We start from the raw sequence: 20409 nt of genomic DNA, 5'->3' as shown, positions 1-20409 counted from the left end.
ATTGCGGAAATCGGGCACTTGAAATTCAGATCTCATCCGCGCCAAGTCCGCCTGCGGCCTGCGACGTCCGCGATCGCTCCGTCGCATCCCGCGGCCGTCGGCCGGGAGCAGACAAACATCCCACAGGCTAAATTAACCTTATCCCACCGGCTGCAACGGGATTCAAAAGAGAAGATCTACCGGCGCACATACGCAATTTGTTTTCCGGGAGGGACTGATCTCTTTTCATCTACTCAAAGCGCTGTTTCCTCAAGCTCAACGCAATCCCATCTCAAATCTTCCTGCCGTTCGTTCCGGCATCATGGCACAGGACAAGACGAAGGAAGTCGTGAGAGTGATCGATGCACCAATTTCCGATGTCTGGGCAGTCATTGCAGCTTTTGGTTCCGAAAAGCTCTGGTTCCCCAATGTCATCCAGTCCAGTCTCGAGGGATTTGGTATCGGGTCAATTCGCACACTGACTTTCAACAACGGTCATGTGGTCCACGAGCGATTGGAGATAGCCGATCCCGAGACACACACCATCACCTACCTGATTCTCGACGGCGTCCCAAACACGAAAAGCCCCCGTGGAACGCTGAAATTGACGACCATTAGCGATATCCAAACACGATTCAGTTGGTCGGGCGAATCTGAGTGGACGGAGCCAAGCTTTAAACCGGTTCTAGCTGGAATGTTGGACGAGATGTTCAACGGGTGCATGGATGCCATTGAGTCAATTTTCAAGTAGCTTGAAGGAAAAGTGTTCGTGGTTTATGAATTAAGTTGAAGAGTGAATATATAAACGGTTCCAGGCGATGGCGTGTTGGTGGCCGCAACTCTAGTGAATTAATACCGCACACGCTGTCCACTGTCCGCATCTTCTTTCGATGAACTTAACGATGCCCGGCGTCTGACCCGACCTCGTTGACGCCAAAATGGTTGAATGAGTGACGCACGCGTCATACCCTCTACTTATCGACAGGGTTTCAACGGCTTGTTGTTGTTGTTGAATCTGTCTAGTCTCTGCGTCCGCCCATCTTGTTGTTCTTCTTGCACGGACTTTCGTCCACAGGATCTGCGGCTGAACCCATGTTTAGCGACTTTCATGTCTCACTTGGCATTGTTTGTTACAAGAGCACCTTGCCCAACCTTCTAAGGTTTGTAGCTTCAATCGTCAAGTCTAAAACTCGATCATAGATTGCTTCCATTGAATGTAACAAAAATGTGTTCAATTTAAAACGCCATCTAGTAAATCTAGTTCGTACCTTGTTCACTCTCGATTATCTTCTTGAGGCTCTCATATGCGTTTTCCAACAAGTTCATTTCACCAGGGCTGTTCTGGGTATAGCGAGCGTTGTACTTCATGATGCTCTTCGTCTTCAGGTAGGTCGCAATATCGAGGGGGATCGGGCTGCCAACAACGTTCCAGGCAATAGACTCAGTGCAAGGAGGGGTGGTGAGAGAGCCTGTGTATCTTTGGTACGTGTTAGATCAATCTTCGGAAAGGCTTCTACGGATCGATAAAATGGACATACTGGTAGATGGTGTTCTTTGCGATATGCTCAGCCAGACTGGTGAAGTCCAGAGGTCCAGTTTCAGCGTGTGATCCGAACTCGGTGACCTTGTCAACGTTCTTGAAGACGGCGGCCAAAAGAGGGTCGGAAGTCTCAGCAACCTCAATCGGGAAGCCAACGACAGCGAGAGAGGAGCCTAGATAATGATTAGCCATGTCATACAGGGTTACAAAGAATCAGTGTTAGCAAGGACATACCATTTCCAATTTCAGCCTCCCAAACAAAATGAACTTCGAGGGGGAAGTGCTCGCCGTTGATACGATGCTCACTAGGGGTGTGGAAGTGGAATTGACGCAGGCTGTAGGTCTTGCCGCCATTCTTCATGGTACCGTTTGCGCGAACCTCTAGGAATCCGGAGAGATTCTCGAGTTCGCCACCCTCGGGATGCTGGTCGGGGCTGAAAGTGATGGTCGAGCCCTGAATCTGCTTGGTGTTTGACTCTTGAACATTGATGGGAGACTGGCTTCTACCAAGAGCACAAGCAGAGTTGTTGGAGCTGATGGAGTGCCAATTCAGGGGGCCATTCAGGCCATCGAATCCAAAAGTACCATCAGCCCTTTTGAAAAGCTGATCCTTCTTAAAAAGGCTGGTTCCATGGTGGCAGAAGGCGGCGACCGCGGGAATGAGGGAGAGGATAGTAGCTGACTTCATTGTGAGAACAAAGATTGTATAGGACAAGCGATCGTAGAGTAGGATAAAAGAGTGACTGGTTCTCGGTGAAGTGAGATGTGAGTAACTCTATGAAACATCAGATTAGGCAGTGGCAGATCTAAAGGTAAATATACACCAGCACTGCAGAGTGGTAGTTAATCGTAAGGAGCGGGAAGCTATGACAACGAGATGCGATATTAATTTCATGGAGCCATGATAGCACCAACCTGCGTAGAAAGCAACGTCTTGGCAGGTTTACCTGGTCAAGACGCAAGAATCCCAAGCCCCTTTGATGGACTGGCAGGCTTTTGCCAGCTATCTGCTCGGAGTATGGAAGGGGCGGTCCTCTTTGCGACCACGTGCTTGGCAATGATCAATCGCGGACGGGACCAGGGGGAATACTGGCAGGGATAAGAGTCAGGACATGGGAAACACATCACGAGAACGGAAGGGGGGCCTCTCCACGTTCAGATGAAGTCGGGTCCAAGAGAAGCATAGTAGCAAACGCTGCCAGAAAGACACCTGGAAAAGGACGCCGAAAGATTGCCCGGAACAGGTTGTCATCAAAAAAGTCAAATTGGCGAGCGCTTGGCGATAGGCGTTGCAATACCAGTGGAGATCACACCACGTTATCCCGCGTGAACACCACATCCCGCGATATTGAGCAGATATGTAAGTCTTGGCCAAGTGGTAGATGGTGAATCTTGGCCAAGCAAATGAGGGATGAGAGGGCCCTCCAAGACTCCAACCCAACAATGCAAGAGACTCAGCTTCAGTGCAGACAGAATGTCGAGGGAGCCATTCGGCGCCGACGCAGGTCCGTGAGCGGCTGACTCGCCCTGCTGGTGGCCACATCTTCATTAACCTCTGTCATCCGTGTTCAAGAATAGCCGCCGCTCACTGGGATAGGCTCATGCAATTGTTCCTGAGTGATGAAATCATCCGAACTCGCTAGAGCGGACTTGCGAACACCGCACATGGCATCGAAGGAGCAGGGCGGAAAAAGATGGGACAGGATCCAGACGTGAAGAGCACGAGCAGCTGCCAGCCCGTGACAGTGGTGGCGTTGTCAGTTAGGACCGATGGTGATGCGACAACGCTGACGCCAAGCACTGGGGACAGGGCTCCGGAGGTTCCAGAGCGCGCGCCTTACTCGGTACGGCAAATGTAGAGAGGCCCATCGTGAGGTGAGGTGAGGGCTAAGCGGTCGGCGTAGACGCAGGTAAACTGAGCTCTGCGTGGTTGATGCTGGTCAAGATAAAGTTTAGGGCCCAGAGGAACTATGCGCCTGGGTCATTGTGGCTTCGCTGATTGGAGCCTACGCCGCCCAAGATGAGTCTGCAGGTCGGTCTATGGCGAGCCAAGAGCCTCCAAGACTGAAGCGGGAGGGGTTTGCTCGTGGACGTGCCCTGGATGCATTTTTGGCACACAGCCACGTTGCATTACTTTACTCTTTACTGCTCACGTACGGAACAGTGTGTATGAATACTCGTACCATGCCCGAGACCACCTATAGCTTTCTAGGCTTTCGCATACCGGTACCTTAGTCCGGCAAGTGTAGGCGAGGACTGAAACTAGCTTAACCCGTCATGTGTACGTAACCTGCCGAGTGCTATTGAGCTCGGAGTGCAAGAGCTTCTTCATGTTGACTGTTGCCAAGACTTTGGGAACCCATCTTGGTCCATCTTAACAGCCACGAATGGTCTGTCTTGGCAAATATCTAGCTGCGGCGTTTCCTCGATGGCCCAGGAAAAGTCCAAGACTTTCCCAAGACTTTCTCAAGACTTGTCCAAGACTTTTCCAAGACCTCCTCCCAAAGGCCAAGACCTGGGGACACGACCGACATTCTTTATCGGGCATGGCGGCGCCGTTTCTCCGTGGGTTCGAGCGGGCGTACCGACGCCTTGGAACAGGAACCGGGCGGCGCATCTGAGCACTGACATGCGCCAGCGGCTGATGTCTCACTCTCGGGTACCGCCTGGGCGCCGCCTGGGATTCTCGTATCCGCTCATTGGCTCTTTGTCGACTCGTCGCCTTCCCCTGATTCTTGCGGATACCTTCACAGGAGACGAAACTCACTGCTTGCGGCGCAGCGGCTGTGTGTTCGTCTGGTATCTGCACATCTGTATGAATGGACATCCAATAAGTAGTGAAAAGCAGTACTTGCTGGCTTCTGACAGCTATGGCTCATCTTTAGATCGGAATGGAAACAGCAAGCGATCCTTGGGATGGGAGGAAACTTTGAGCTATTCCGTCATCAGCCAAGATTTGCGCATAACAATCTGCGAGCACTTTAATTACTAGGTAAGGCAGGTCCTCTTGAGCGAAAGGTCTAGGAACACTTGACAATGGCTTCATAGAAAATAACGTGCACTTATTACAACACTCGCTAGGTCTCATACTCGTTCATCCCATCCTTCAGGCTTCTCTTCAGCAGCTCTCCCACCATCCCACGACTTGCGTCCACTGCGCCAGGCGGGCGGTGGTCGTCCCTCCAAAGTCCAGAGTCCAGAAGGATGCCCATGCCCTGCCCAGTGCAGCTTGCCGAGATCCCTAGCGTGCAATAACGTTTTATCTTGGCACACTAAATTCAGGACTGCGGCACTGCGACAGATGAGGGCCGCCGCGTAATTGGCTGCATTGATCGGCCTTGACTTCAAGGTTTCCGTGCAGGACTCCAGGCCTCTCCGACAGCAGCAGATTATTTTCGGTGGAGGTGGGGGCGGGACACTGGGTGGACCTGTTGAAATCTAGAATCCTGGAGAGGAAAATATTATTCCAATTTTCAGTCTCCTCCCACATCTTGGCTTGGCGCAGCGGGTTTCTTCCATTTTCAGAAAGGTCAAGAAGGAAATCATATTCCAGAAACACCTCAGGGCTTATCACCAGTCATTCAAGTTGCTCAAAGGAAAGAACAGAAAGAACAGCCAAGAGGGTCGCAACCTTGGACCAACCCAGTCGGCCAAGCCTCAATTCTCCCTCAACCACTTCAACATCAACGACACAACACATCAAACCAATCCTTGGCAAACTCTCACTCTCATACATACGGATATACATACACATACGGATACACACACATCTCCGCTTTCGTTATCCATGTCGCTCTCCCTATCTCCTCTACTAGACGCGCTACCGACGGACTTTGGTTCCGAGTCAAGCGGACTTAACTGCCCCCGCCCGACTGTCACTGCCTCGCCAGCATCGTCCATCTGGAGAGATCTCCCCGAAGCTGTCTTTCGCCGACATGTGGTATCGTTGGAAAAGCTGACCAATGCTGTCCCTGTCGACGCTGAATCGTTCCCGCTGCCATCCTATGCAACAGCATCTTCAGATGGCAATGCGGAAGCACGTGTTCAAGTGCTTGCAGATGTGTCCCCCGTGGCGATCGTAACGGATGTCTCGCACAGAGAGGGCGCCGACCAAGTCCAGCATTCCCGTTATCGCCTGCTGACAATTGCCACGGAGCAACGTCTGGCAGACGATATTGCCTACCTGGTTGCTGTTGGCGAGGGAGCACAGTCCGTTGCTGCCGCCACTGTCCAAGAAAGTCGGATACAACTCGACGCTACGGATACAACTATAGGTCCCGATGGAGGCCCTAGTCAAGATCAACAAACACTCCCAGCAAGTCTCAAGGTCACCATAGCCTCTGCAGACGCGATCGAGCCCGAATCCCAGGCTTTCCTACGCTCTGTTTTCCAAATCCTCTCTACCCCGCTGCCTGCCAAGCCCTTACATAGCCTCTTGGACTTGGTCATCCGGCATCACCAAACGCGCCTTCTCAACCGGCTTCGATCCGCAAAATGGAAGAAGCCAACCTATCTCTCCCGCACTCACAAAAAACCCCTGTATGCCGACTTCGCCAACCTCATACACCGTGCACAATTTCTCTACTCCAAGAAAGAATCAGCCACGCGGGTAGCGCTAGAGTGCAAACTCTCGGAGATGGCCGCCTTGCTAGAAGCCTTTGAGACAGACCCAGACGACCACGGAAAGCTGGTCGAGATCGCGCAGTCTAGTTACCGACTTTGCGCGTCCACCCTGGTTGCTAACTATCTAGAACGCTTACAAGCTATCAGGGCAACAGCTCAAATTCAGGCTTGTCTCAAAACCCTGCGTCAGCTAGAAAAGATCGCAGCTTACTATCGCATCTGTCAAACTTTGACTAGTCTGTCCCACTCACACCCCATGATTTTCAACAGCGCTGAACTCGTTTTCTTACCTCCCTACGAGGCAGTGCCGCTTGCTCTCGCCTACCAGCCGTGGGCAAAATCTACCCACGTGCACGCAGAAGTCATTCTGTCCGTACATCACGACTTGGAAAAGCCTGAAAGTTCTTGGCACAAGCCAAGATGTCTCGGCGCCTCCAAGTACTTTTGCTACCTCTGCTTCTTGTTCATCCGACATCATGGGACCTATTTCGCGGCCAATACGCACGGGGCCTGCTACGACCAATGGACTATCCCAGATCTTGCGGACTATCCTGAGTCCCTCGTAGACCACTACAGGAAAGTTGTGCGAGCAATGGACGAGGAAGTACAACATCAAACGCATGGCGCGACGTGGAGGCCGGAGCCGATGACGAGCCGAGAGAACTTGATAGGACTAATAGATGGATTGATTTGATAACGTGAGTTCTGCCCAAGCCTAATCTGATCCAAAGTGTTCCAGGTTAGACATTTGCCCGGACTTGGCCCACTATGTCTGTTTGTAAGTCATGACTCTACCATTTACATCGATTGTTTCGATGGCAAAGCGCCCGCTAGAGACGGCCACGATTCAGGCACGGCCAAGCCCTGTCCACTCGACGGTCCTTCTGCCAGCCGATCTTTGCAAAGCAGGCAAAGCCCCTTGAGCCCGAATTGAGCGTGTGTAATTGCACACTTACACCCGTGATTTTTCACACGTTGTGGGAAAGCCAAGCTCGCCAAAGGCATTGACGAATTGCTCGATGTCCATCATTCGCCCACCGCCCCCTGAGTCCCTTGTTAATATCCAAAGGTCAAAACCATGCCGCCCCACTCTCTCGCTAGCACACCCATTAGTACTGATAAGAAAGTCCTGTGCGATTCAGTTTTCGTTTGTTGAGAATATAGTACTGGACATTGGCCCAAATACCACAAGCTGCGGCGGCAGTAGTGAGGCCTGTTATAACGGTCCACCCATTACGATACTTCGGTGCATCTTCTTCTCTGAAAAGCTGCTTGCCAACAATGCCTGAACAGTTGGCAGCCATGATGAGGATAGCCATGGTGATAGAACGCTCACCGGCGGACTTGGCATTGGCAGAGACCCAAGCGCCGTTGACAGGGTCTGTAATGCGCGTCAGTTACATGAAGACGCCGTGTATTCGGAAGGGTTAGAACCTACGCCAAGGAAACGAGAACGCTGTTGATAGGGTCAACATGGCAAATCTCGAATTGCGGCCGGCATCAATGAGCAGGAAGTTGCCAAGCTGTGTATAATTAGCTGGGGAGCTCGCCAAGATGAGGCACTTCACAAAATGTCAACTAACATTGAAGCCCCAGAATATCAACAGGCCTAGGAAAACCCATGGACCACGAACTCCCGTTTTATCACTGCGAACATCAGTCAACTCTGTTTTGTTTTGATGGTGACTATCTTGGCAGAAGAATGACTTACGCAAGAAATCCCCATAAGAGGTTAATTGGTTGTTGTTGTTGTTGTTGTTGTTGTTGTATTTAACGCCGTGGCGGCCGGGCTAGAGCCCTTACCGCAGACCTCCCGAAGGGTATATGGCGTGGAGGGCCGTGAGCCAAGGCTACCTACTCTACAGTACGTCGTCTCTTTACATCGTCCTCCAAATCATGCCTTGTGGCCACTACGCGTTCTGTCTGTCCCCGGTTCCCGCTGGTGCCCCAGTTTCATTCTTTCCCAAATCGTCCCTTGGAATCGGGAGGTTCTTTGTAGTCCGCACTCACATCTACGTAGGTGTGGATGCTGCTACCGCAGACAGATCTTCTGGAAGAAGTCCGTCACGCGGAGAAAGGCCTCGAAGCCTCGTGGGTCGGTGATTAATCTCTTGAAGTAGGCCTCGAGAGATCCCATAGGGCCTATGGGCTCGGGCATACTGCGAGAGTGGAGGGTCGGCCACCGTTGCCTCCTCGCCAGCGTTAGTCGACAGTAGACCAGGTGGTCCACGTCTTTCGCCTCTCCACAAGAGCACATCATTAGAGCGTCGTCGTGGTTGAAACGTCGGTGATATTGCTCGAAGTCCCCGTGACCCGATCGTGCCGCCAGCAGGTGATGTAACGTAGCCCGCGGCAAGGCCAGTTCAGGAGGGCTGGACAGAGCTGCCTCAAGCCCCAAGTCCGCGTACCGCGGCCTTCGCTCTTTATACCACCATCTCCTGTGCTGGCTTTGTAATTTTTCCCTTGCAAGCCGCTTGATGCCCGCTAGTGTTGCCATTTGACCCATCCGCGCCGGCAGTGTCGTTCCTTCTTTGGCCAGCCGGTCCGCGGCCTCGTTTCCTTCGATGCCCTGGTGTCCCGGGGACCAGTGCGTCCGTATATCAAATATCCTGGCCGCTTCTTGGATTTCGAGGAACGCGTCTTGTGACGAGTCCGGCGCCTTGCCGCGGATGCCTTGTATAACGCTGGTGTTGTCGATACATATGTGGATTGGATGACCGCGATTGGTGAGCAGAGCCCTTCTGAGGCCGGTTCGCGCCCCTTCGACCTCGGCGTCGAACACTTCTGCTAGTCCGAGTCGGCCGCACCCTTGTGCTATGCGTTTGGAGTCTCGGTAGATGACGAAGCCGTACCCCACGGCTCCGTTCGTCGCCCTGGAGCCGTCCGAGAAGACGATCATATGGCTTTCCGGTACTGTCTTTAGCCAGCGCTCGAAAGCTTTCGCAGCCTCTTCTTTGCATTGAACTACTATCTGATCCTGTGAGCTTGGCAGGTACTGTGATTGAAGGAACGCTGGTCTTCCGCATCTTGGCAGAAGTTCAGCCGTCCGTTGTAGTCTCGTCTGTTGCTGTCCCTGCTGGGAGAGCCGCGCGACTAGCGGGTGTCGGCGATCAATCCTCTGTAGTCGGACTGCGGCCCGTAAGCGGACGCCCTCTAAGGCGACTTTGGCTGACGGTAAGCCGGCGTCTCGGAGGAGGCTACTGGTTGGCGTTGTCCTCCAGACAGGCAGAACGGCCCTTGCTGCCGCTGTAATGACGCTGTCGATCTTCTGCACGAGCCCCTTTTGGCCTGTGTTGACGGGTCTTCCTTGGAGAGGCGGATTCGTGTCTGTCTCCGCTTGGCGTCTCGAAGCCGGCTTCGTGATACCTGCGTACCATGTTTCGGCGCCGAAGAGCGCGATCGGCAGTACGCAGGAGACGACGGCTTTTCGCACGGCGGCCGCTGGGAGTCCCCTCTTTGTGTTCGTAAGCTGTCTCAGATGTTGAGCTGCCCTCTTTGCTGCAGCTACTTTTGCGTCGACATGGTGCCGGAAGGACAGTCTCTTGTCGAACCAGACACCCAGCCAGCGTACAGGTTTCGTCGAGGCCTTGACCACCAAATCCCCCGCCCGGACCTCTGGCAGCTCCGCTGGCTGGCCGTGCTTCCTAGTAAAGTGGATGACCTCGCACTTGCTCGGGTCAAAGGAGACCTTGTTCTCCAAGCCCCATCTGAGAATGCCGGCTGCGCTTCGGTTGAGTATTGCGACGTTGCTCTCCAGGGAGGGGCTGATGGCCAGAGTGGCGATGTCGTCCGCGTACCCGAATCGCGCGTTCGGGTCGTCTTCAAGTATCTCTGCGATGTAGAGCAGAAAGGCAATGGGAGATAGTGGTGACCCCTGAGGCAGCCCGCATGACAGCGGGAAGTACTCCGTTGTGCTTTCTTCCAGTCGGACTCTAGCGGTGCGGTTGCAGCAGAAGCTAAAGATCAGTCTGGTCAGGCCATGTGGCCATCCCTGCTGACGCAGTCTAATGACGAGCCGGTTCCGAAGGACGGAGTCGAACGCCCCTTTTACGTCCATAGTCAGAAGTGTCGCCGTGAGTCCTTTTAGGAGGGCCATCTCGATGTCGTGGGTGAGGCAGGTCGTCAGATCGACGGCTGACCTGCCTTGTAGAGCCCCGATCTGTTGCGGACTGATGATGCGCTCGACAATCGCCAGGGACGCCATCCTTCTGGCTATCAGTCGCTCTAGTCCCTTGCCCAGGCACGAGAGGAGCGCGATCGGCCGCCAGGACCCGGGCTTGGAGGCATCCCTGCCGGCCTTCTGGATCATGACCACCTCAGCTCTGCGGAAGGGCAGAGGAAAGTGGCCGGCCCGCATACAGGACTGGAATAGCTGCCTGACCGGTTCCGAGATGACATCCCAGCATGCCTGGAGGAGGCGTGTTGTGATGCCGTCCACACCAGGGGTCGTTGTCTTTGTTAAGGTGGCCGTCTTCACTTCTTCTCCGCTAACATTGTCCTGCCAAGTAATCGCTCGCCTCGGGACGACGGGTACGTCAAACGGGTCACCCGGTGCGTCATCTTCCGCACTAAACCTGTCGAGAAGGGCTCCCCGAAGCGCTTGAGCCTTTTCGTTAGTATCCTCGATCGTCTGGTTGTCCACAACCAATGGGGGTGCTCTGGTCAGTAGGCTCGCCTTCCGCCAACCCATGATCTGGTACAGGTCCCGGTCTGAAGCGACTCCATCGATCTTTCCGGCCCAGTATGCTCGCTTAGCCTTCCTCACCGTGCTCAGGAACGCCTTTCGTTTCTCCATTAGATAAAGGTGCGCATCTTGCTCCGTCTCCCAGGCTTGTTGGTTGCGGGCAGCACGGTATGCTCTGTGGGCCTCTGCGCATTCCTCCGTCCACCAAGCCGCGCCTTTACCATGTTTTCCTCTCTTCTTGCCGACCGCCTCAATGGCTCGGGAGAAGAGCTCGACGATGTGACTTGCCTGCCCGTCCAGGTCTTCCGGAGTAGGTTGATCCCCCAGATTGGGCATCGCAGCTAGCCCCCCTTCGATCAGGTCTCTCAGCCGAGGCAGCGCCGAGTCGGGCACTGACAGTGGCCGTGGCTGCGGGTGGCCCTCTCCCTGTGACACTGGGCGTTTGAGTAGTGGTATGACGGCCACGATGGCCTCGTGGTCAGCTCCCGGGTGTAGCTGTGGGCTGACCTGCGCGTGCGCAAAAGGGATATTAGAGAAAGCCAGGTCCAGGACATGTCCGCAATCCTGGGTTGCCACCCCAACTTCGCTGATAAGAGAGAGATTGTGGCCGTCTGCCCAGCCTGCGATGTCATCTCCCCGGTTCCCGTTCCTCGTCCCGGGCTCCCAAGAGTAGTGATGCGCGTTGAAGTCACCCGCGATCAAAGCTCGCTCCGGGGGTTTGAGTTCTAGCAGTATCCCTGTTGTGCGGCTGTGGGGGTCGCGGGGTTGTCTGTACACGTTGACGATAGTCGTCGTTTTGTCGACCACCAGCCACAGTACGTCTCTCGTGTGGACAGGCCTCTGCTGCTCCACCGTCATCCCTATCCCTTTGCGTGTGTAGGTCAATACTCTTGGTCTGGTTCCTTCGCTGTCCCAGAAGTCGACCGGGACGAAAGAGTCGAAACCCGGGTGCGTGTTCAGTTGCACGTTTCCGTCCTTCCAGCCCGTCCAGGGTTCCTGGACGAGGACCACATCTATCTGAGCCTCCCAGCAGAGCTGCAGGAAAGCCGTGTGCGCCGGGGAGATCTTTCCGACGTTGCCCTGCGCAACGCGTAGCATCCGTGGGGTCGCCGCTCTCGGCTTACGTCTCCGAGTCGAGTTCGAGGTGGGTGTAGGCATTCGCGACGTTGTAGTTTGGCTTCTGTGCTGCCCGTTGGCTCCTGCTTGGCATGGGTAGCACGGGACGGTCGATGGAGGTGTTGTCGGGGGAGTCTTCGCCTTCGCCTTCGTCCGCCTCGTCTTCATCCATGCTGCTGCTGTCAGTGCTTCCGTCACCGAGGCAAACGATCGAGCTTGCGGAGGGCGTTCTCGTGCGCGCGCGCTTGGCGCCGGGTTGCTGGTTCTGGCTGGTGGAGGTAGGGACGCCTGCCGCCTCCTGGCTACTGTCGGATCGAGTAGCCTTGTACAGAGTGTCCGATGCTTTCTGGCCGGCCTTCCGGATCCGAGCCCGCTCCTTTCGACCGGGAAGGGAGACGACGCCGTTTACGGCCGAGGGCCTCGCTGGGCAGTCTGTGTGGCTGGCTTGGAAGGGGCCGCAGCAGTTGGCACATTGGGGCCTGGCCATGCAGGGTCCCGTTTCGTGTGAATCGGAAGGTCTTCCGCAGTTGCTGCAGATCGGTCGTCGTCCGCAGAACCGGTTGGAGTGGTAGCCCTGGCAGCCGGGGTCGTGTCGGATGAGCGTCCTTCGTTTCTTGACGGGCAGAGATCTGCCGCTTTGGTTGAAGAGCCTGAAGGGCGTGACCTCTGATGTGAATGATATGAGCCAAGATATTTCGTTCGTGACTGGGTTGGGCCCAAGGCGGGACGGTCGAGCAAGGACAGGCTTCTGTCCTGTCTGTGCGAAGACCTCATCTTCAACGAGTGTGGCTGGGTCCAGGACGTCCCCGCCAATGCTGTGTAGTTTTGTTGGGCATCGCGGCACAACGTAAGTGTACCACTTGATAGGCGTCTCGACCTGGTGGGCGCCGAGGCATTCCGCCAGCTTTGCCTTACTTGCAAGTAGTCTTTCCTGTATTTGCTTGTTTCGCGGCTTCAGAGAGTAACCTGTGCTGATATGGTAGACGTGGGGAAGGTCCGCTAGCCCCAGGCCAACGGCCTTACAGACGATCTGTCGTACGGCGAACGGTGCGATCTTCCGAGCGGCCGCTAAGCTTTCTTCCGGGACGCGGGCAAAGATGCGGAGGTCCTCCTTCGGCTGCGCCTGCGGCTGATCCTCGGCGGGGAGTGTGGCCTTCGGGCGGGCAGAGCTCTGGCAGCTCTGGCCGCTCCGGGTCGCCGCAGTGGTGTTGCCCGCCATCGGTGCGACGACAGCCGCCCAACTCCGGGCCGCTATTGGGCTTGTCTCGTGATTGATCAGTCTCTTGAGGGTTTGAATGACATAGGCAGTGGCTTCTTTCGCGATCTGCTTTCTAGAACCGTCAAAGCTGGCGACAACGCTGTCGACGGACCGTGCAATGGTCAGAAAGACGTCTTTCCGTGCCTCGTACTGTCTAGCTTCTTCTGCAAGGGCTGTCAAGACGGACCCTGTGGCAGATCCGCTCGGAGCAGATGCGGTAGAGGCTGCGGGCCCCTCGGCCGAGGTAGGGGCGTCGGTGGTGGCATCAAGCTGGCTTCCCGTTAGGCTGGGCCGGGTCGGCTGTGCCTCGGCGTCGCGGCGTCGCTTAGCTCTTGAGGTGGGGTTCGGCTCCGGAGGTGTCCCGGAGCCTGGTTCGGGGTCGGCTTGGTCGGCCGACATCAGTCCGGTGCCCGACGGCGGCTGTGAGGCCATCGCGGATGCGGGCTCCGGCAAGGGGAGGTGAAGAGTTTTCGGCTGTTAGTAATTTGGTGGTAGGCTCACTCATTCACTAACAGCAGATGCCAAGAAAAATTAGGCGAGAGGGAAGTTGGAGGTTAATTGGTATCAAGAGCCAAGCGCCAACTGAAACCATGGCATTGGATTCCAACCTTTCAAATCCCATAGAGTTCACAAGAGACGGCGCATAAGACGACAGAGTCGAAGATGGCGCCAGAGCAGCGATGGTGAAAACAACGTGCGGAACAAGTCTCCAATTCGTCAACTGATTTGACGTCAGCTTACGCTTGGTTTACTCCGACCTAAGAAGTCAAACACGTACCGCGGATTTCAGCTCTGGCCAGCTGACTGAGCGTTTCGAGTGAGCCTTGGAAGGGTCATCGATCATGACTCTCCTGTGTAAGATTTCGGCTTCTCGATCGGAGAAATAGCGAAAGCCAAGCATCGAAACTGGGTTGTTGACTTGGTTGGGAAAGCAAGCGAAAAAGGCGATTCCGACTAAAATTGTGAAAATTCCCTCAAGCTGGTGCTGTTAGCGATGACTTTGTCTTTTCTCGTTTGCCAATCTTTCCTCCTAGACCAAAGCTGACCTACAATGAAAAGCCATTGCCACCCCGCAAGTCCCGCGATACCTCTCATGTGCAGACTAAAGGCGTACACTCTGTCAGCTCTTGCTCGACATTCAAGACAAGTTATCACTTATGATTTACTTACATCCCGTACGCTATGAGGCCTGAACAGGCGGCAGCTAGCATGTTGCCAATGAAGAACCACGAGAACCTCTTGCTCGTTTCGTCCCTCTTGTACCATCTCGTCATAGTGAAGAGAGCTGCAGGAATGAAACCTGCCTCGCAAAGGCTACGCGTATGAACTGTTAGTTCCCTTCGCATGGTGTTGTTTCTCAATGGAAGATGTTCGTGCTTACCCAAGGAGAATGCGAGTTGCCATGTATGCTCCTAGCCCTTTTTGAAATGCTTGAAAAGTCGCAACCAATCCCCTGTCCACTTGTCAGTACTATTGAGCTATCACGGTCTTACTAGACAGGTTTGAGAAGAATTCTTACCAGGCCACGATCTGACCTCCAATCCAGAGCGTCGGTCCAATGCGGTACAGAACTAGATTACTAGGTATCTACAACTCATGTCAGCTGGGTGCTCTGGGTAAGGTAGGTGATTGCTGTTCCCTGAACTAACTTCCAGAATGACGATCCCTGCAGATAACAACTGCTGGCCAACATTGAACTGGTTCTGAGTAATTCCAATATCTTTAAGAAAGTAATCCGTCAAGGCGTTGCCACTGTTGCTAATCAGATATTGTTTCCATACAGATCAACGATGTGTAGATAGGTAGAGTTCGTACATGTTGCCACGGTCGAGCTGCAGGGCAAAAAAAGCGAGGATCAACAACGGCATGATAATGAAATCGATTCTGTATGACCATCAATCAGCTTGAGTTATATAAACCCCGAGAGCGGCCATGCAACTTACTTTCGCACCAGCCGACGCTCTTCCTCCGGCGTCCAGTCTATATCTGGATTTTCGCCATCACTCTGGCTTTCTGGGCTCTTGGCCACCGCGTTGACGTTCTTCTCGTCCATCGTTGCAAATTCTCAAGGCCAGAGCGGTTCGACTTGATCTCCCTGACATCGATTCGGGAGCAGTACGTCGAACGGCAAGGTGAACATGGCAACAGGAACCTTTTTCACATTCTCAAGCAACAGCTACGGCTGTACGGCAAACAAGACAAGAGCCATTCTGGAAGAAAAATTACATATCGCCCCTCATTGATCCCGGCTTACCTATCCAGGTCTCGCCTTACTGTTCCGCGTCCCACTTCTGATGCAGCTGTCAATCTCGGCCCTCTTGCTTCGACGGAACGGAATGTTGCCGTGGTCACAGCATTTCTGTAGAGAAATGAACAGATACCACGCGTCGCAGAGCCAACTTGTTGGGTTGTGCTAAAGCTGTTGCATGTCATTTGGGCCGACACTCGGCTGTCTGCCGTGTCGACGTATTGTAAGATGACCCACTCTCATGTTGATGCCATCGTCTGGATCGCTCACGCCATCGACGGCGACCCCTCAGAGTGCTCGAAACTCACCTTCACGCATCCACTCTCTATTCAGCTAGGCTTAGGTAAGATACTGATGCAATCGGCTTTCAGAATTACGAATATCTTTGGCGCCAATTGACAGGCCCAATTTATCGGGAGCGACCGACTTTCCCATTGTTGGAGTATTTGCATTGCCACTCTTCACCAGATCGTCGGCCGTGTTCCGACAAACAAAATCGCCGATGCAAATTAAGTGGCCTTCTGAAATGGCAATGTTGATTCTCTGCAATGCCGGTTTCTGGATCAAAAGTCAAACACGAGAAAGTAACCTGTAGTTGATGTTGGTGGCCCTCTTTTGGCGCCTGGGGAGACGCGTTGTCTAGTTCTGGTAACACTGAACGCTTTTCTCAGAGCTCTTCCCGATTGAAGCAACTTGAAGTCGACGAAAATTCTGACCAGCATCTCAAAAAGTGCGGGAAAAGCTTATCTTAACTAAGTCTGATTTGAACGTGTAAACGCCGACGTCATCGCCGACAAATCAGGAGGAAGCCTCAATAGCGGTCTTCTAAGGTCAGATCGCGCAATATTCAGACGTTGACGTGCTTGATTTCATAATTCGAGGGGAAATGAGAAAGGTGTCATCATGTTCTCATGGCAAAAGTAATATGAGTTCTTGTGCTGCTTGAGGTAGACCTTTGAGACACAAAATCATCTTTTCTAGGATTCGCCCTCCATACTGTTGTCAAGGCTATTCAATATGTCGAGTTTGGAGTCTAGAAAGCATGTTTCCCCGGACTCGGGCTTCCCAATTTCCTTACATCCCCACTTCCATCCGAAGATCAAAGATCACGTACCACCAGAGCCTGTTCGTGAGGAGAGATTCCCAGACAAGGATAGAGCCTCCTTCGCCGATCCCAAAAAGACGGCCCTCCTTTCAGGCGCGAAAACATTTGAGTTGACAGAATCAATCGGCACAGTGCTGGAAGGTGTGCAGTTGTCGCAACTTTCGGCACAGCAGCTAGATGAACTAGCACTTCTCGTTACAGAGCGCGGGGTCGTCTTCTTCCGGAACCAGGACCTGACAACTGAGGGCCAAGTGAAGCTGTTCGAGCATTACGGCACTCTCGATCGTCATCCTGCGCAAAAGGATGTGAAGTACGTTATCATCAAGGGCAGCCGCGAGGATCACCGTGAAATACTCAAGTACACTCCTTGGCCCTCTGGAGACTTTCACGCCGACACGTCTTTCGAGATCAACCCGCCGTCCTACTCCTTGTTGCGCATGGAGGAACACCCTGAGGTCGGCGGTGATACGGCTTGGGTGTCCCAATATGGACTTTATGATGCTCTCAGCGAGGCCATGAAGAAATTCGTTGACGGCCTTCACGCAGTACACACCTCACGATTGCAATATGATACAATTTTAGACCTCTGGGGCACTGGCCCGAACCGACCTCCCATTGATTCACATCATCCAGCTGTCAGAACACATCCCGTCTCCGGACTCAAGGCGCTTAACGTCAATCCAGGCTTTGTAACCGGCTTTGCCGAATTGAAAAAATACGAGGCGGACAAATTGTTGGACTTCTTCGCATTCCACATCCACTCTGCTGACGATCATGCCGTTCGCTGGAAGTGGGAAGTGGGTAGCGTGGCTATGTGGGATAATAGGTCAGTTGGATACTGACATAACCATGTCCAGTTCTTCATCACCGCATTTGAGTATCCAGAACTGACTCTTCCTAGATGTACAATTCACCGCGTCATTCCCGGAACGTACGATGCACCACGCAAGGGTATCAGAACAACCGTATTTGGTGAGAAGCGTAAGTGTTGTGACTGCACTCTCAGTTTGACATAACTTTGCTCGTCTAACGACATACTTAGCCTACTTCGATGCAAATAGCGAAAGCAGAGCCGAGCGGGTGGCAAGATTGAAAGAAAACAGCCAACAAAACTAAGACCTTGCACCGAAGTATATGCGAGAAAGGGCCCGCAAGAGAAGACAGGCGTACGCGGTTTCAGTTACTAGAATCCCGAAAGCAAGGTGTCGTTCCGATTCTTCGCTCTCGACTGTTATCTGGCAATTCCTTCGCCAAACCAAAGCTTCTTTACACCCTTATGTGTCTATAAGCTAAGAAAAATACTGCTCTTCCTTCCCAAGTTGAAAGCCCAAGAACTTAGTTAAATTGAACACTTGCTAGTTTCTGCGGTTTTTCCAATGCTGCTGCGAGGCAGGAAGTTTGACAGTCATTTGGATCCTCAAGTAAAGCAGTGTAACGGCCAACTGGCTTTCTCCAGCCCTCCTCTCGTCATTTCTTCATTCCCGGGTCACTTTCCAATTTGTGTGTACGTGTATTGCGGCATTGGTATGTTCTCTCGTCAATTTTCGTTCGGAACCGCAATCGTCATTGCTGCCAGTCTCGTGGTCCTTGTCATTCTTGAGAAGTCAGTAATTCTCTTACAGTACCTGAGAAACGGGGCAGATGCCATTGGAAGGATCGACGACTGACTAGTTCTATCCATGCCGTATACTGGCCAGGTTTGGGTTGTACTTTGATATGCTCACTGCGCGACCCCTTGTTTAACGCGCTCTGGCTATTCCAATTTTCTAGCGAGGAGGACTTGTACTTAGCTCTCCATCTGAGGTAGAAGGGTCGAAGCATGGGGATATTGATGCAAAGACCTGCAAGCATAAGTTCAACTGTACAGAGCATGAATGTCGTTAAGGAAGTGCCAGTCAAATTGCCGATGAGATCGATAACGTAGATCTGCCAGAAGCGAACAATGCCAATCACGCAGCATCTTCGCGCAATCAGTTCACCGAGCCATGGAGAGTAGTGACGGAAAGTAGAGGGTGTGACTCACGCTAAACCAAGGGCGAAGCAGGCAATGACAGCAAACTTTTCTGTTTTCCGCATTTGCAATTTCCAGACGGTCCAGATGGGCAGAATGACAATGAATAAGTCAGTGACAACGTTTGTCATGATGATGCACTTGAGCACTAGAATTTGGTCCATGCAGTGGCCGATTCGTTGCACTGTCCATTGTTGGGAGATCGGATCACAGAGAAAGATGAAGACAAAAGTGAATACCAAAGCCCATGCAATGACAACACCGCCAATGACGAAGATCCACCACTTGAGTTGGACAGAAAAGGCTCTATAATAGAACCATAACTGACTGAGCTTCAAGGATGCCAGTGCCCAGAGGTAGATGAGAGTAAAGGCAAATGTCGTCTAATACGCTGATTAAGCATTGCTCGTAAAGTACAGTAGGGCGTTCGAAGTGACGGTCCGTAGTCGGCAGCCTCTTTGCTTACCTTCAAGATGAACTGCATGTTGTTGAGTACTGACAAATTTTGTCAGCGCCAAAAGCATCAAAATGACAATCGCAAGTTACCTCCAGCTTGAATAGCGACACCTTTGGTTTTGTTACTTGCTCACTGGCACATTTCAAGAACTTTGACTGACATTTTGGATACACCTCAGATTCGGGGTCAAAGTTGTACCCGACACCAGATGTGAAAACTTGGGTGTCAATCAGTATCATTCCTTTGCCTGCAGATAGGGAGACCCTCCCACGACATACCTGCTGCATTCATACCTATAGTGCTGCCTGATAGAAGCTGTGACACTTGTTAGACCCCATACGAAATGCATTCGTCCATCAGCTGTAACTCACGCAAGCAGCCGAAGCCAAGATGTCATCCCCGCCAACGCCAATTCCACGATACCTTCCCCAGAGTCGAGCAAATACTACCGATGCGAAAGTTGTCCATAGAAAACAGATAGCTATGAGCGAGTCTCTTGCGCTATTCGTCATTGGGATATATATCGGCGGTGGCGGCGCCAGCGCCACTGGTGAAGCCATCGAGGGAGGCGGTCGATTGAGGGTCCGGTTTGAACGAGTCGAGGATTAGTAGATGAGTGATGGATGTGAGCTAACAATTCATCATGGATCAAGGAGAGACGTGAGAAATCTGACACGCTGAGGGGAGATATACTGATGATGAGTAGCAGCCCTGCTGGCTCCAGGGGCCCCAGTAGTTAAAGTTATGACGCTCAGCCAGTCAAACTCGGCGACATTTTGCGTACCTGGCTAGGCTAACATTGATCGCGAATTTCAGCGCTCTGTAGTAGGCAATTCTAGATGAAAATCTCCAGTTTGTTGACTTAGCTGGAACCGGGAAACATGCTTTTCGTTGGCGAACTTAAGAACCCTGGTTCCTGGCGCACTATCTGGTGTCGCCGAGACTTCGCCTTACCTTCCTGTCCAGGGTCTGCCAAGCCGCGACTCGCGCAGACCCAATGTTGATTCTGAAATATGACCGCGCTGGATTTGAAGAGGCAGTTATCCAGCGACGGTAAAATTTGAGAAGCCACAAGTCTGAGGCTCGACCGAAACATCTAGGGTAATCATCTGTGTGGGCACTTCTTATATAGGTAGGGGAAATCTTGCACATGAGGAAGACCTTGAACCGACCAGGTCTTAACCAAGTAGTATTTCGTCTTGTGCCACCTCAACTTGCAGGTGAGGATCAGGCCGTAAAACCTTCTGCCATAGACTAGCGAGAAGTGATAATCCAAATCATTGGTGTTTAGCGTGACATCATAAATACTGCTCCTTCAAACTCTCGAGGTGGTAATGTGTCGTTTGCTTCTCTCATGGGTTGAGTACAGAATACGTGCTACTTGTAAC

The 20409-nt window shown here is 52.9% G+C and overlaps 8 protein-coding genes across 8 annotated transcripts; 3 read left to right on the top strand and 5 right to left on the bottom strand.

Annotated features, from left to right (window-relative positions):
- The first annotated feature begins 209 nt into the window (after positions 1 to 209).
- Positions 210 to 776, top strand: BDP55DRAFT_417775 (bet V I allergen). Its single transcript, XM_060567421.1, has one exon. The coding sequence runs from the start codon at positions 302 to 304 to the stop codon at positions 728 to 730; it is 429 nt and encodes a 142-aa protein (XP_060422647.1). The 5' UTR covers positions 210 to 301; the 3' UTR covers positions 731 to 776.
- Positions 777 to 1236: 460 nt separating this feature from the next.
- Positions 1237 to 2207, bottom strand: BDP55DRAFT_566424 (carbonic anhydrase; the record flags this gene model as incomplete). The annotated part of the gene is made up of 3 exons (XM_060570505.1): positions 1237 to 1456; positions 1518 to 1692; positions 1754 to 2207. The coding sequence occupies 3 exons, from the start codon at positions 2205 to 2207 to the stop codon at positions 1237 to 1239; spliced, it is 849 nt and encodes a 282-aa protein (XP_060422646.1).
- A 1858-nt stretch (positions 2208 to 4065) lies between these two features.
- BDP55DRAFT_698761 (uncharacterized protein) lies at positions 4066 to 6836 on the top strand (the record flags this gene model as incomplete). The annotated part of the gene is made up of 2 exons (XM_060577814.1): positions 4066 to 4084; positions 5335 to 6836. The coding sequence occupies 2 exons, from the start codon at positions 4066 to 4068 to the stop codon at positions 6834 to 6836; spliced, it is 1521 nt and encodes a 506-aa protein (XP_060422645.1).
- A 52-nt stretch (positions 6837 to 6888) lies between these two features.
- BDP55DRAFT_417759 (uncharacterized protein) lies at positions 6889 to 7285 on the bottom strand. Its single transcript, XM_060567420.1, has one exon. The coding sequence runs from the start codon at positions 7145 to 7147 to the stop codon at positions 6941 to 6943; it is 207 nt and encodes a 68-aa protein (XP_060422644.1). The 5' UTR covers positions 7148 to 7285; the 3' UTR covers positions 6889 to 6940.
- Positions 7252 to 7446, bottom strand: BDP55DRAFT_566415 (uncharacterized protein; the record flags this gene model as incomplete). Its single annotated transcript, XM_060570504.1, has 1 exon — positions 7252 to 7446. The coding sequence occupies one exon, from the start codon at positions 7444 to 7446 to the stop codon at positions 7252 to 7254; it is 195 nt and encodes a 64-aa protein (XP_060422643.1).
- A 6262-nt stretch (positions 7447 to 13708) lies between these two features.
- Positions 13709 to 15733, bottom strand: BDP55DRAFT_622989 (major facilitator superfamily domain-containing protein; the record flags this gene model as incomplete). Its single annotated transcript, XM_060571377.1, has 9 exons — positions 15144 to 15733; positions 15016 to 15084; positions 14850 to 14952; positions 14720 to 14787; positions 14582 to 14653; positions 14371 to 14514; positions 14251 to 14302; positions 13979 to 14179; positions 13709 to 13921 (listed from the first exon to the last, which is right to left on the bottom strand). Exons 1-9 carry the CDS (start codon positions 15251 to 15253, stop codon positions 13709 to 13711), a joined length of 1032 nt encoding a protein of 343 aa, XP_060422642.1. The 5' UTR covers positions 15254 to 15733.
- Positions 15734 to 16465: 732 nt separating this feature from the next.
- Positions 16466 to 17669, top strand: BDP55DRAFT_638394 (alpha-ketoglutarate-dependent sulfonate dioxygenase; the record flags this gene model as incomplete). Its single annotated transcript, XM_060573105.1, has 3 exons — positions 16466 to 17379; positions 17455 to 17534; positions 17596 to 17669. 3 exons carry the CDS (start codon positions 16466 to 16468, stop codon positions 17667 to 17669), a joined length of 1068 nt encoding a protein of 355 aa, XP_060422641.1.
- On the bottom strand, positions 17596 to 19728 carry BDP55DRAFT_760581 (uncharacterized protein). Its single transcript, XM_060580845.1, has 7 exons — positions 19393 to 19728; positions 19300 to 19336; positions 19182 to 19238; positions 19031 to 19059; positions 18577 to 18947; positions 18222 to 18513; positions 17596 to 18148 (listed from the first exon to the last, which is right to left on the bottom strand). The coding sequence occupies exons 1-7, from the start codon at positions 19579 to 19581 to the stop codon at positions 18029 to 18031; spliced, it is 1095 nt and encodes a 364-aa protein (XP_060422640.1). The 5' UTR covers positions 19582 to 19728; the 3' UTR covers positions 17596 to 18028.
- Between the last annotated feature and the right edge of the window lie 681 nt (positions 19729 to 20409).

Source organism: Colletotrichum godetiae, assembly GCF_030913485.1.
Source record: "Colletotrichum godetiae strain CBS 193.32 chromosome Unknown BDP55scaffold_83, whole genome shotgun sequence".
NCBI classification, from domain to species: domain Eukaryota; kingdom Fungi; phylum Ascomycota; class Sordariomycetes; order Glomerellales; family Glomerellaceae; genus Colletotrichum; species Colletotrichum godetiae.
The sequence above is the reverse complement of the archived record's forward strand: the minus strand, read 5'-3'. Positions and strand labels throughout refer to the sequence as shown.

Coding starts and splice junctions, on each gene's coding strand:
- BDP55DRAFT_417759 (XM_060567420.1), bottom strand. CDS start 7,147: ATGCCTTTGGCGAGCTTGGCTTTCCCACAACGTGTGAAAAATCACGGG.
- BDP55DRAFT_417775 (XM_060567421.1), top strand. CDS start 302: ATGGCACAGGACAAGACGAAGGAAGTCGTGAGAGTGATCGATGCACCA.
- BDP55DRAFT_760581 (XM_060580845.1), bottom strand. CDS start 19,581: ATGGCTTCACCAGTGGCGCTGGCGCCGCCACCGCCGATATATATCCCA. Junction 19,337..19,392: donor TCTTGGCTTCGGCTGCTTGC/GTGAGTTACAGC, acceptor CAAGTGTCACAG/CTTCTATCAGGCAGCACTAT. Junction 19,239..19,299: donor TATAGGTATGAATGCAGCAG/GTATGTCGTGGG, acceptor TTGACACCCAAG/TTTTCACATCTGGTGTCGGG.